Source organism: Manacus vitellinus, unplaced genomic scaffold, assembly GCF_001715985.3.
Source record: "Manacus vitellinus isolate BGI_N305 unplaced genomic scaffold, ASM171598v3 scaffold_25_pilon, whole genome shotgun sequence".
NCBI lineage: Eukaryota > Metazoa > Chordata > Aves > Passeriformes > Pipridae > Manacus > Manacus vitellinus.
The window spans coordinates 5,573,513-5,586,963 of NW_021939882.1; the positions used below are offsets into that span (position 1 = coordinate 5,573,513).

The 13,451-nt window shown below is 48.0% G+C and overlaps 1 protein-coding gene across 1 annotated transcript in view; it reads right to left on the reverse strand.

The window, feature by feature from the left end:
- The window catches only part of NR3C1 (nuclear receptor subfamily 3 group C member 1), a 64,702-nt gene extending 53,356 nt beyond the window's left edge, over nt 1–11,346 (reverse strand). Inside the window, exons 1-2 of the mRNA XM_008927926.3 lie at nt 11,301–11,346; nt 8,144–9,332 (exon numbers count right to left, since the gene is read on the reverse strand). Of these exons, the coding sequence (XP_008926174.1) occupies nt 8,144–9,318 (1,175 nt within the window). The 5' untranslated portion in view covers nt 9,319–9,332; nt 11,301–11,346. The remainder of the gene's footprint in view (nt 1–8,143; nt 9,333–11,300) is intronic.
- Between the last annotated feature and the right edge of the window lie 2,105 nt (nt 11,347–13,451).

Here is a 13,451-nt window from a genome sequence, read left to right on the forward strand (position 1 = left end):
ACAGAGTCGTACCAGACCCTATTACCACATCCCTACACACAATCACACCAGGCAAGCAGGTTCTCCAGGCCGTGACAGCAAAAATAAACCACATGAGCTGCTCTTTTCTGTCACTGATTCCAGGCTTGGCTCAGGGCAGAGCAGCCCGCAGCAGAGTGGACCTGCTGGAGCTTGGCAACAAAAATCACACAGGACCCCAAAACTTCACACTGGTGCTCTCAAAGTAGGTGGTGATGGCAGAGGAAGCCATGGAGATACCACGCAGAGCTTGGAGAGCTCCTGAAGGGTTGAAGTCCAAAGCAAGGCCAGGCGCGCACACGCCCTAAGCAGCTGTGTCCTTCCCAGATGGGAAAGAGGAGAGCCACCAAAGTCTTCTCTCGTCATACCCAATTCACACAGCTGGAAAGGAGCCGTGTAATGGCTGGAGGATCCTCATCCAAGACCAAAACCTCATTTTCTAAAAATTTCACAGAATTTCTAACCACAGACATCCCGTTTTCACATTCCTTTCGTCAGCGAGATGCAGGCAAGCTACTGCCCACTTGTGAACAAAGAGGTCATCCCTGTTCCAACCCCTCTTCTCCATGAGTACAGCCAGGAGAAGCAGGTATTCAAATATTCAGAGACAGCAATACACACATTAAACTCCCCAAATCACCCTCGCCCCCAAGTTTCTAATAAGAAAAGACCAAAGTGCCCGATGCAGCCAGACCACAACAGATCTTTTGGATAAGGACAACAACAAGACCTTTCCCAGTTTTCCTTTGATCCTGAGATCAAAGTATCAGATCTCAGAACCTCCAAAAAAACCCAAACAAAACAAAAAAAGAAAACCAAGCCACTCTTATTATTTGCTTACTTGAATCAACTACGTACCTCATTGATACTTCATTATTTGCTCTTCCCTGACACCACGGTACATTTCTGAGTTTCCCAGGCAGTATTTTGAGACAAACTACTCATTTGTGCCCTCATTTCTCTTTTAAACTCACATCCTGAGCAGTACTTTCTAACTTTAAACTTAGCTACACAAATAAAAGCAACCAGAAATAAGAAGTATCTGAATGAAGCAACACAAGAGTAAATGGTGCCCCGCTGCTCCCAAGTTTCACATTAAATCTTCTGTGACTGTGGTACAGAAATTTGATGATCTCCAGCTGTTTTCTGACACACAGTAACTGTACAAACATATTACAAATAGTATGAAGAATGTATTACTGTATAATCCAATATGAAACTCAGTTTCTTTACTAAATTACAGTAGCAGTGAACTGAATTCAAGAAAGATGTGATCATTATTTTAGAAATCGTTCCCCAGCAGTTTTGCCTTTGCAATCTCAAAAAAAAAAAAAAAAAAAAGAAAGAAAGATATTTGATGAAAAAGTGGAACTTGTGTATGATATTGCATCTCCACAACAAAATATCAGTAGTTTGTTGGATATCAATTTTCAAAGTGCCTCAGGATTGTCATTTTCTAGGACAATTTAGTATGGACCGAGAGCTCTTTAGGTACAGCTGGAATATGGATGTTTCATGGTGACCAACTGACACAAGAGCATATTAAGAGGGCAGTTGGCTGGTACAGAAATGTTCTCCACACAAGATGTCGATATGACTTCTGAAGAGCACAATTTCCTCCAGAAATCCACACAATTGTGGTGATTATTGATTTAAGGCACTGGTATTATAAAACTCTACGTGATATCCTGGGTAAGTAACATCGTGTCCTGGAATCCAAACTCGTGTCTCACACATGAGCAACAAGCAAACCTGACATCATCTCCATTCCAAAACCCAACTCCAGGTGCTTGCCAGCATTACCTCTCCTGAAGGAAGAGCTTGGGAAGCTGCAGCTGCATGTCCCTGCTCCTGCCAAACGCACCTCTGGCACACGTGAGGCGGCCGGGTGATACACCTGGCAAGGCAGGCCACAGGCAGCAGAAGGAAAATCTTTTGTCATGGTATATATAATTCTATTTCAAGCAGTACAGGGCACGGCTTGAGCAGAAGGAGACACTGCTTCAGCCAGGGATGGAATTCCAGCAGAAAACGTCACGGCAGAGGCAAGCGTGAGCTGAGTCAGGTCAGAATGCAGGAGGGACGGGCAGAACATCACACCTTGAGTGAAGGTGAGGTAAGAAGGTAAGTCTCTAGGAGAGACACAGTAATTGTGCTAAATTGTCTTCCCAACTCAACATGACACTTCTGGAGGCACAATTACTCACCCCTCCAGTAAGTACTAAGGTGCCGGGCTGGTTACACACGGGACAACCCACACGTCCGTGTTCTCCTGGCCAAAGGCACCAAGAGCTGCACATCCAGAGTCTCCCAGTTTCCTTTTAATTAAGTCTGTGATACCCAAACTCCTCCAACACACGGATGGGGCATACTTTGTGCAGATCACCCTCTGCTGACATCCTTTTGCAGGTGGACCAGCAATGCAACAGTCACAATTTGTCTCACCCTCACAACTGGGCAAAGAAACTGTAGATTTTGCGTTTCATTTTTTCCCACAGATACCCAAATGAGCTGCTCCAGAGTCGGTGCCAAGACAATGAGCTGAAATTACTTTTTTTGCATGTGTCATCTATTCCAGCTGTACTGGTTCACTCCTGTCCCAGGGGGATGAGGCCATCCACTGACAGCATCTGACCAGTATTTCCAGAACCCAGCACTGAGAACAGGATTAACTCCTGGTCTGCGAGTGCCTTGGCTATTTAAGCAAAGGCTGTATTATAAATGGGTATCAATGGATATCACACTACAGTGAATCAGCTAGAAAACCACTGGGATGAGAACAATAATCTGTACATGCCACAGTGCCACACACTAATACTTCAGTAAATAAGATTAAAGTTTGTGTATACTGGAGGCTCTGGGAGACAAAGGCTGGAAAACTAAAGACAGCTTAATCCAAGCTCCCTGAGCCTGGTGCACAGCATTCAGCACACTGAAATATTCTTCCCAGAAATTACATTGCTGCACACACGTTCATTCTGTGTTTCTATGAACAGTTCCAAGCTGATCACTTTCGGAAGGCATTTCCAAGTTCATTTTTGTACGACAGAGGTGACACACTTGCAGTTATTTTAACAGCATAAACCCAAGACAATTGTAACTACGGCTCTACAAAGCTCTCCCATTGCTCGTAACTTGGATTGAAAACAGGATTTATTGGAATGTTGTTTACCTCAAGACTAACGCCTTTAGAACTGTCTGAAGAACACATATGTTATGCTAGACCAGCATATTAGGGCGGGACAGTAGCCCAGGCAGCATTCACCTACCCCAAAAATGAATAGAGTTGTGTCTCCAATACTTCACAAGCAAGAGTTTGGGGAGGAGAAGAGTTAGTACCCCGCTGAGCAGCAGCTCTAAAAGGGGATCCAGGAAGACAGAAGGACTTGGGAACCTTTTACATCATAAAAATAATTCCACTTTGCAGTTACTTATACATGTAGAAGAGGTACAGCTTGTTCATTTCCAAAATGAGCAACAACAATCAAAGAAGGAAAATTTGCTTCCCAAGGACAAATTGCTCTCACAGTGTAAAAATCATACAGGTAAATATACCAATAAAGTCATCATGGTAAATATATAATGTAGGAGTTGTGTAACACCTGTATTTCACATTTCTGAGAAGATTCGTGAGTACGGTTCGTTCAACTACAGCTCTGCCTTCACTGGCAGCAGGAGAGTACAAGAGGTTCAACCATGAAGATAGATTAAAAAACCTGAATGGACAACAACAAAAATCAGCTTATTTTATAAGCTAGAATTCAGTTTCAAATAGAGGTCATTATAAAGGGAAATAAATTAGCACCATTTAACAGTTTGGGTTCGACTACTCAGCAATCAGCTCAATGAGAGGATCAGCCAAAATTGGGAAAAGCGGGTCACATCTTACATGACCTCTCATTTACCTGGCTACCTTCTCACAGCACCTTAGAACACATTCTGCAGGACATTCCTGACTCACCCCTTTCTGCCAAAACAACTGGACTTTTTGCCATGCATTTCCAGACTCAAACCCCAAGTACAGTATTACATTAAGCTGACAAATCACAACACAGACTGCTGGAACCCCAAGCACTCCAAATAACATGTCTGGGTTTCATATCAAAATAGAATTATTAAAAAAGACCCGATTCCGGATGTCCCATACATTATATACTGCTGAGTCAGGCAGCACTTAAAGCACTGCATCCAGCCCTGCCAAGCCACCAGCCTTGGCCACCAGCCGAGTGAAACAAAGCGGGAAGACAAACGGACAACTGACCTTTACCACTGCTGGCAAACAATCCCTTTTTTCCCCTTCCTTCTGGTACAACACCTGAGTCCAAGAAGAATCCCAGTTCAGGAGTGAGGACAGAAAAGTAACTTCTGGAAGCAAGGCTTTGGACCGTGACCGACCAGCAAAACTTCTCACCCTTCCAGACTCTCCTCCTCTTTAACGGCTTCTCTCAGCTCTTGCCCTTTCTTAAACTTCCTTAATGATCCTTATCCCCCACAAGCTTAAGTACTAGGAATGATTTCAACTGTAATAAGAGAAGCCGTAACACTGCCAGTGGGGCCCAGTTTCTGTGAATTCTGGCTATAGACTCAGAGCAAGAACACAGAGCAAACTCTGCATCGCTGGGCCGGTTTCCCCATGTCCTTCTCTCTCTCCGCAACAAGCCACATCTCCAGGAAACCAGAGGAATAGGAGCTGAGCAATGGATTTAATGCATATACCACGCAAGAGCCCTATGAGTGTGTGTTGCTAAAATCATTTCCTTAAAATTGAAGAATTTTACCTGCAATAAATCACAAATAACATCCCATTGGAGACAGACCCCAGCAAACCCTCCAGTTATTCAGTGAAGCATTTACCAAATGCTTTCAAAGTGTGATTTACTCCTCTCCCAGCTGCTGTCTCACGGCCATTAAAGAAAATCTAAGGCAAACTCCCTCCATTAGCCTACTTTTTTCCTCCCTTCTGTTCTATCCACCTTTTCTGTTCTCAACACTTGGAGACCCCAAAGTGAGCCCAGACAAAGCCCTCCCGCCAGCCAGAGCCTCCCTGCTGCTCAAGATCTGGGGTTTGAGGAGCTGCACCTCAATGTTTTACCGTCAGAATCTGCACATCAGCACAAGCACTGGCTGACAATTCCACAGACAGCAATTTATTGATCATTGCCAATTCATTCCCATTAATCAAATTCCTGAAGTTTGCATTCTGCTTGTTAACTTTAGAATCCCTCCTGCTGCTCTCTAAAATTGATTAGTTTTCTCAGGCCTGATTATCGCTTGTCTCATTAAAGCCAGCATGCTGTGCTATCCTTAGAAGCAAAACCACTCAAAAATGGCATGACATCAATTCCAGCTTGTGTGGATATAAAGAGACATTCCAGGCTTCCCATTAAATAGGCAGATTAAATACAACCTGAACACCAGGACTGAACCGCAGCTTTTCTTCCCATATGCTCAGTCTATAATTATTATGTTATTAATAGCCAAATAATTCTCCCAACACCAAGAAATATTTCCTATTGGAACCTAAGCATCTCAAAATCCTGGCCTCCACCTCTCACAATTAGTACCTAAAAAAAACAGACCACGGGAACCTGGCAAGAGAGTCCTTCCTTTGTTTCTAAAACAAATGCCAATTTTGTTAAGTCTTCTGCAAGAAAAACAAGCAAACCCACAAAACATCACCTTAAACTAACCCAGTTTAGACCAAATATTTCTGACAAGGTTCAGGAAGAAAGAGAAATCCTGCATCAAACCCAGGGTTTATTAGTATCCCAAACATTGTGAAAAGAAAATGGAATTGCCTGAATGTTATGGAAGCAAACCCAAACAATGATGTTTTTAGAAGTGGACGTCACAGTTTTAGCGTATAAAAATCCTCGGGAAGGAAGAACAGCTTCCATAAAGCTGAGAATAATGAATTTTTATGCAAAACCCAACTAGAAGCCACCTCAAAATTCTTTACACATTCCATAAGGAAAAAAAAAATCCATTATCTTACAGCAAAAAGGAAGCAATAAAATATAAGACGACCTTGCAGGAAGCAAGAACGTCAACACTTGAGGCCCAGCGTGGATAACACCCGGCAGCGGTGGAGGCAGCTGGTGCCGGTGCTGCCGGGACATTCCCAGGACGTTCCCCGGGCTGTCCCGGGAGCTCCTCCAGGCTCTGCCGGCCATCCCCACACTCCTGCCCATCGCCGCCTGCCCCCGCCAACACAAACACCCTCCCAAAATTGCTCCACAGAGCACTGATAACATCTCCTGCTGCTGGCCGTTTCCCTGCAGGATCAGCCCACGTTAGCAGCCTGAGTGGGATCTTCATCCCTCCAGGATCAGACATACGGGACAGAACACTGGTGTTTAAAATTCCCCAAAGCTGGACAAACATCTCCGTGTATGCTGGGCTCTGCCCACACAGTTCTGCAAAACATAACCAATGTAGCAACTCCCAGAATTATTCCCAAAACTGACATTTCCATTATCTCCAGGGAATCTGTTTAGTTAAACAGTCCCTGAAATCCTCCTCCCCAATGCAGAAATACTTCTTACTTTGATACAGAGTTTACGATTGTCATTAAAGATACAGCAAGAGCAGGGGAAAAAAATCCACCAAAAAACCCCCATGAAACAAACTAACCACAGAATTGCATTGATTATACAGAAGGTGAGCAGAAAGGATTTCTAATCTCTCAAAATAAATAAGGCATGTTCAGTATTCATATATCAAGGTGGAATCTATCCACTAATTTTGATTTTCTTTTCTGAATCCCTTACATTATAAATTGCTTTAAACACTTCAAAGAAAAAAAAGCACATACTGATGACAAAAATCAAAATCTATGAAAGAAATTGAGAATGAAAGCAAGCTCAAAGTTGCCCTCCTAAAACAAAGGGGAAATCTTCACCCACCTCATTCCAACCACGGGAAAAGGGAACAAATATCATGCAGGGAGAGCCCCGGGACTGGCAGGGAACACCCTGGGGATCAATTGCCAGCAGGGCAATAAAACCCAGAAAGTTAAACCAGATACTTCATTAAAAGCCTACAAATACTGGGTTTATGTATAGGGACTTGTAGAGCCATTTTCTAACAGACTCCAAAGCAAAATCCTCTGCCTCCATGGAGGCCAAACACTGCTCTTTCAAGTAGTTGTTCAAACACAGGACAGCTGAGGAAAACGTACAAGTGGGTATTCATACTGAAAACTTAAAACTAGGAGTTCACACGGAAATCCTAAGGAAAACTTGCAACTGGGTACCCCTACTGAAAACATTCAACTGGCTGTTCCCACTGGAATCAGAACAGAGACGGGCACAGCTGCCCACTGAGCTGCCACGGCCACGTTCACTCCTCAAGGAGTGTCCGACTGGCATATCTGCACCTCTGGATTACTTGTAGAAAACACAACTACCAAGGCACTTGCCACAGGTACTACTAATCAGGTCCCCTAGTCCAACCTGCTCCCAAATCCCTCTCCCAGCAGCCCTTCTACCATTCTACTCAAGAGTTTAAATCTGACTGCAAATACTCTTATCTCTTTAAATGCAGTTATTGAACAAGCTGGTGAATATTTCCCACTCGGAATCTTCTTGTCCATGTAAGGTAAATGTGATACTGAGCACAACGAAAACTCGAGTTCAGCTTAAATGTAATTCTAGAAATTTACCCGGCAACCAAGTTATTTTTGTGCATAACATTTAAGTAACACTAGGAAGGAAAAAAAGCCCACAGTGATTGATCCTCTAACCCTTGGGAACGAAGCAGCTTTTGTATACACTTAAATACTTCCTTCCATACTGTCTGCATATGGATACTGCTACCACGTACTCAATTTTCCCTTCAGGCAGTATCATGGAAGTTTTATTTTTATTTATTTACTTTTTAAAGCATGCCAGCTCCCCTTCTCTCTTTATCCCTTTAATACCAATAGTTGAGTAGTTGGTCAAAGCTACTGTTGTACTGTGGCAACAAATAAATACTCCCCAGAGAAGTCTGATCAGCCACACGTACCAAACAGAAAAGGAAAAACAGGAAAAGAAGGAAAAAACCCAAACAACAAACCAGCATGCACAGAGCTGTGCTAAACACACTTGTAGCATTTTAATAAATAGCAACAAAAACTAATTACCTTGAATAGCCATTAGAGAAAGCAGGTCTGCCAGAAAGGTTGAGCGTTCCCAGAGGAGCCAACGCGTCGTCCCCCGATCCCTGGCACCTATTCCAATTTTCTGACCCGGCAGGAAGAGATGGAATGATATTAAAAATTGGTTTTTGATCCTGCTGCTGAGAGAGCGATGCAGTATTTAAATCATAGTGGTACATCTGTCCCCCAGAGGTGCTGACACCGTGGATGGAGATGGCCGAGACTTTCGTACCCAGCAGGTTTGACCCGGAGAAGTTGGCCTGGCAGTAAAGTGGGCCCATGTTTTCCTGCTTGATGCCAGGAGTACAGAGTTCAATGAAGTCTTCCTTTTCTGTTTTCACTTGAGGCATTGGCATTTTGGAACTGGGTAAAAGGTCACCATGGTCATTAATTTTAGGTTTAGTGTCAGATAAAATGGGAGGCTTGCAGTCTTCGCCGAGATTTCCTTCCAGGAGAAAGGCATCATCTGCAGATATGGGGGACAGCAAACCACCATCATCGAGCAACGGGTCCAGCCGCCACGGGCTCCCGTTGGTCTCCTTGCCAGGCGATACCGGCGGCAATTCTAAATCCTGGAGAATATCCAGGGTACTTTGGTCTTCAGAGAACAACTTCAAGTTGCCACCATTTGAGCCAACCTGGCTTTGGACTGCAGTTCCCGACTCTAAAGGGACGTTGCGGCCGGCCATGCCCGGGAAATCCGGCTCGAGCGGCACCTCAGAAGACGCGGATCCCTTCGCGTCCTCGGCCAGGCTCGAGGACTTGTTCAAGCTTGCAATACTTTCCTCCAAGAGCCTGAAGTCCGTTTCTCCAGAAGAGATGCCAATTTGGCCCTGGTGCGAAAATCCAAGGTCGTTTCCCATCACTTTTGTGTCTGTTTCACCCATGTACAGTCCCATCGAGAGAGACACTGCCTTGGAAAGGTCTGGCTGAGGCACATTGTTTCCTAATCCTTTCGAAAAGTCAGGCAAAGCAGGTTGCTGACTGGAATCTGACTGAGAAGACGCAGGGAGAGGAGATGTAGACACAGGGGCTTGGACAGTAGCTCCACCCCTGAAGGGTGGATGGAAGTCCATCACGATCCCTCCTTTGGTACTGATGAGAGCATTTTTCCTTGTTTCGTCTTGATCCGACGGGTTAAGCAATTCTTTGGAATCCATTACTTTACCATTAACTATAAAAAGATCAGAAGCAGTCAAAGTTAGCACAGCAAGGACACATTAATAACAGCTTAAAAATAAAAACTCTAAATCTTTCGCCTGGCGAGCCTGGTTCAGCTGCTCTGAGAAGGAAGGCAGGGCAGACTGCGCTATGAGCTGACACGTGCCACGTCCCTCAAACACAGTGCTTGTTTTCAGGGGTTTTAAATTTTTTTTTCTGTCTTGTCAGGAGGAAGTACATATTTTAAAGTTTTGCTAAATCTGCACACAACTCAAGATCAGCCTACAGCACATGACACCTCTCTGCACGCACTCTCCAGCTCTGTCACCCCTCCCTGCCTGAAGGAAGCGTAAGGATTGTTAAAGGACCTGGTTCACAAATTTTGCAAGGTAAATTTCCCTGGTATTTAATTACACCTTGAGCATGGGAGAAGTGCATTTATCACCTTTCCCAGTCAGCTCCCTCACTGCCTGCAGGTCCCTCACTCACAGCAGTACGGAGCCTCCGGAGCCAGCCAGACAGAACCTCCGTGGTTTATTACTCTCCAGAAGTCACACAATCCCCCCACCACAAAACAGCCTTTGCCACCTTCGCACGGGTTCATTTTAAAATGCAACACACTAATCTTGCAAAAAAACCCGTGCACGATTCTTTAAACACATCTCCAATTTACAAATAAAAGCTAGTTGAAAACAAAGCGGGATTTTTCGTTAGCGTTCAACACTTCACCCGCTCACGGCTACTCTCCAACAAACACACCGAAAACAAATCTCCCAAGTTTCGTCTGTTTGTATTTACTACATTTTCTTCCAGCAGAGAGCATAAATATTTGGAGAACCACTGTAAATTCTTCGGCAAACTTCCTATACAGTACGGCCTCGCACTCAGCGCTCAGCCCGCACCGCCCAGCCCCAGCCCGCGGAGGGGCAATGCCCCAGTTCCAGCCCGGCCACGGCTGCACCCCCCGAGCGCAGTGACCCAACTCACGAGTTTGCAGTCGTCTTAATCATAAACCCGCGGCTCTGCCGCCCATTTTTCCCCAGCCCCCGACACCGCTGCTATTTCTGTGTGCTAGAGTTAAGGCTCGATCAACAAAAAGGCCCCACGTGTAAAATTTTAAGGTGACCCCGGCGAGCTTTGGTTTGGGGAAATCGTCCCGAGCGGGGGAGGCTCAACGCCAAAACCCTTCGTGGGCCTTCGAAAGCACCTCGCGCGGCCCTGCCGTGTGCCGGGACGAGGGTCCCGGCTGTGTCGTGTCCCGGTTCCAGGGGGCGATGGGTTCTCCCGGATCGTGTCCAGGGAGCCGCTCTCCTGCCAGCCGGGACACCGACGGGAACGGGGCACCCCTAAACTGCTCGGCTGTTTAAGGTGGACGCCGCAACAGCGACTCGAAAATATATAACTATCTACCACCAGCTTCGCCTATTTCTTTTTCTTTTCTCTTTATTTTTTTTTTAACACGAAGGGGAGGAAAAATATAGTTATTCCATCTGACAATTCCCCCAATGTCAAAAAAATCCCCAAGGCAGCGAACCATCCAGCGCAGGAAACGTGTCAAAAACCAGCTGCGAGAGTCTGCCCAAAGGAGGAAAACGCTGCAAACACTTAAAACCACCGGATTGCAATAAAATCGCCTTTACAAAGTACAGTTTTCAGAGAAATGTGTCGGGACCTGTTGAGCCGTCTCCTGGCACACCCACTTCTGCAAAACCAGCCCAGCCCGGGGCTCGGCTCCCGCTCCCCCTCCGCGCCCCCCGCTCCCCACGGACACACGCCGGGGCCAAGGGCCGGGGGTCCCCGCTCCCCGCCGCCGGCGCCTGCTCCCGTCCCGCCCCGGGATCCTCCGGGGCGGCTCGGCTGAGCTCGCCCCCGCCCCGGGCATTCCTGCGGGGGCGCCGCCGCGCCGCCCCCCCTCCTCGCCTCCTTCCCGGGGAAGTTTCCGAGGGAGAAGCGCAGCCCCCGGGGACCCTCGCCGCCTTACCTCGTCCGGGGAGGGCGCTGGGGCTCCTTCAGCGCCACGGCCATCGCACCCGCGCGGCGGGGGGGCGGCAGCCGGCTGGGGGGGAGTCATAGCTGCCCCTCCGGGGCCACGGCGGGACAGCACCGTTCCACCGCTGCTGCTCTGCCGCTGCTCCTCGCCGCCGGCCTCGACCCTGAACCGACCCACCGCCACCGCGGCGCCCCCCTCCGTTAATTAGCGCTATTGCCTCGCGGGAATCGCCCCCGCCCCGCGCTCCCGCCTCGCGGGCAGGCCCGCACTCGGCGGTTCTGCCCCCCACAAAATGGGGAGGCGGGGGCGCTCCTCCTCTTCTCCTCCCCCGATCCTTCCTCCCTCCCTCCGCCTCCCGACGTGCAGAGGGGAGTGGAGACAGCCGGTTGCTTAGAGGGGCGGCCACCGCGCACGGCGGGGCGCTCGGGGCTTAGCTCAGCCCGGCTGGGCTCGACTCGGGTCGGTCAGAGGGCTCGGCTCTGCCCGCCGCCGCCGCTCCTTCGCTCGGTCCGCGGGGCAGCGCCCGCCCGCCCCAGCCGAGGGGGAACGGTGCGACCTGTTGGCCGAGGAGCGAAAGTGCAGCCCGCGGCCCCGCACGCCCAGCTCTCCCCTGCCCGAGCCCCCGGGCCCGGCTGCGCCCGTGCCCCACGGAGCGGCTGCTGGAAGAGCGTGGCCAGCAGGTCAGGGGGGCGATGCTCCCCCTCTGCTCGGCCACATCGGGAGTGCTGTGTCCTGTTTTGGGCTCCTCAGCACAAGAGAGACAAGGAGCGGAAGCCACAAAGACGATGAGTGGTCTAGAGCATCTCTCTTATGAGGAGAGACTGTGGGAGCTGGACCTGGTTAGTCTGGAGAAGACAAGACAAGACTGAGAGGTGATCTAACTCATCAGTCCATAAAAATATCAGGAACAGGTGTCAGAGGATGGTGCCAGACTCTCTTTGTTGGTGCCCAGTGACAGAATGAGGAGCAATGGCCATAAACTAAAACATAAGAAGTTCTACCTCAACATGAGGGAGAACTTCTTTCCATGGGAAGTGGCAGAGCCCTGAACAGGTGCCCAGGGAGGGCATGGAGTCTCCCTCCCTGGAGACATTCCAAACCCATCTGGACAGGTTCCTGTGTCACCTGTTCCAGGGGCAGGGGAGTTGGACTGGATGATCTCCAGAGGTCCCTTCCAACCCGAGCTGTTCTGTGATTCCTTCCTCTTTTGCTTCGCCAACTGTCCCCACCACAATGGATGGATGAGGCCTCACGGGCCACCCACTTCCCCAGGGCAGCGCCTCAGTGCCCAGCACAGTTCATAGAATCCCAGAATGGTTTGGGTTGGAAGGGACTTTGAAGATCCTGTTTCAACACCCTGCTGTGGGCAGGGACACCTTCCACTACACTGGGTTCTGGTCTAGTGAACCGTGTGTTCTGGGAGTGGGGGTCTGCACTGGAGAGGGGCATGAAGCCATGGAGAAAGCACCTCAGGGCTCATGGGTAGCTTTGGAGGCAGGTGTCTGCTTGGATGGATGTTTTGGGGCAAATTCATGAAAAGAGACAAAAATCTCCCCACAAAAAAGCTGAGGGACTGAGACCCTGCAGGGCAGGGAGAGGCACTTGTTTGTCCCCTGCAAGCACTGGACATATGGATATTTGCATTAAGACAAATGAGTGAACACCACAAATTACGGCAGCATTTCACTAAGAGGTTTTACAAATTTTGACATTTTTCAAATAAAATAAAAAAGCGAATGTGTAGTGCACTGGCATAATGTTGGATGTGGACTGCAAACACCTGAAGAACAAGTGCTGGTGGACAAGTGCCCAGTGTCTGGGTCTGCCCACTCCAGGGACAGCTGTTTCCACTCACTATGCCTGAGGGACATGAGCTGGGCAACAAAAGACATGAAATTGTCAATACAGAAACTGACCGAGAGTTAAAAATGTCAATGAAGTAAAACAGCAAAGTAAAATATCCTGCTGCCTTGGAGAAGTAAGATAGAGGGGGAGGAGGTTGTCCTGCCTGTGTAGAACAAGCATCCTCTTGGCTTTGGCCGAAGCTCTGGTGACAGGGAAAGAGCAATGACAATTGTCCATCTGTGAAGATCTGTCATTCTGATTTGGGACCATAAATTGAGCTTAGAGATAGTGACTAGG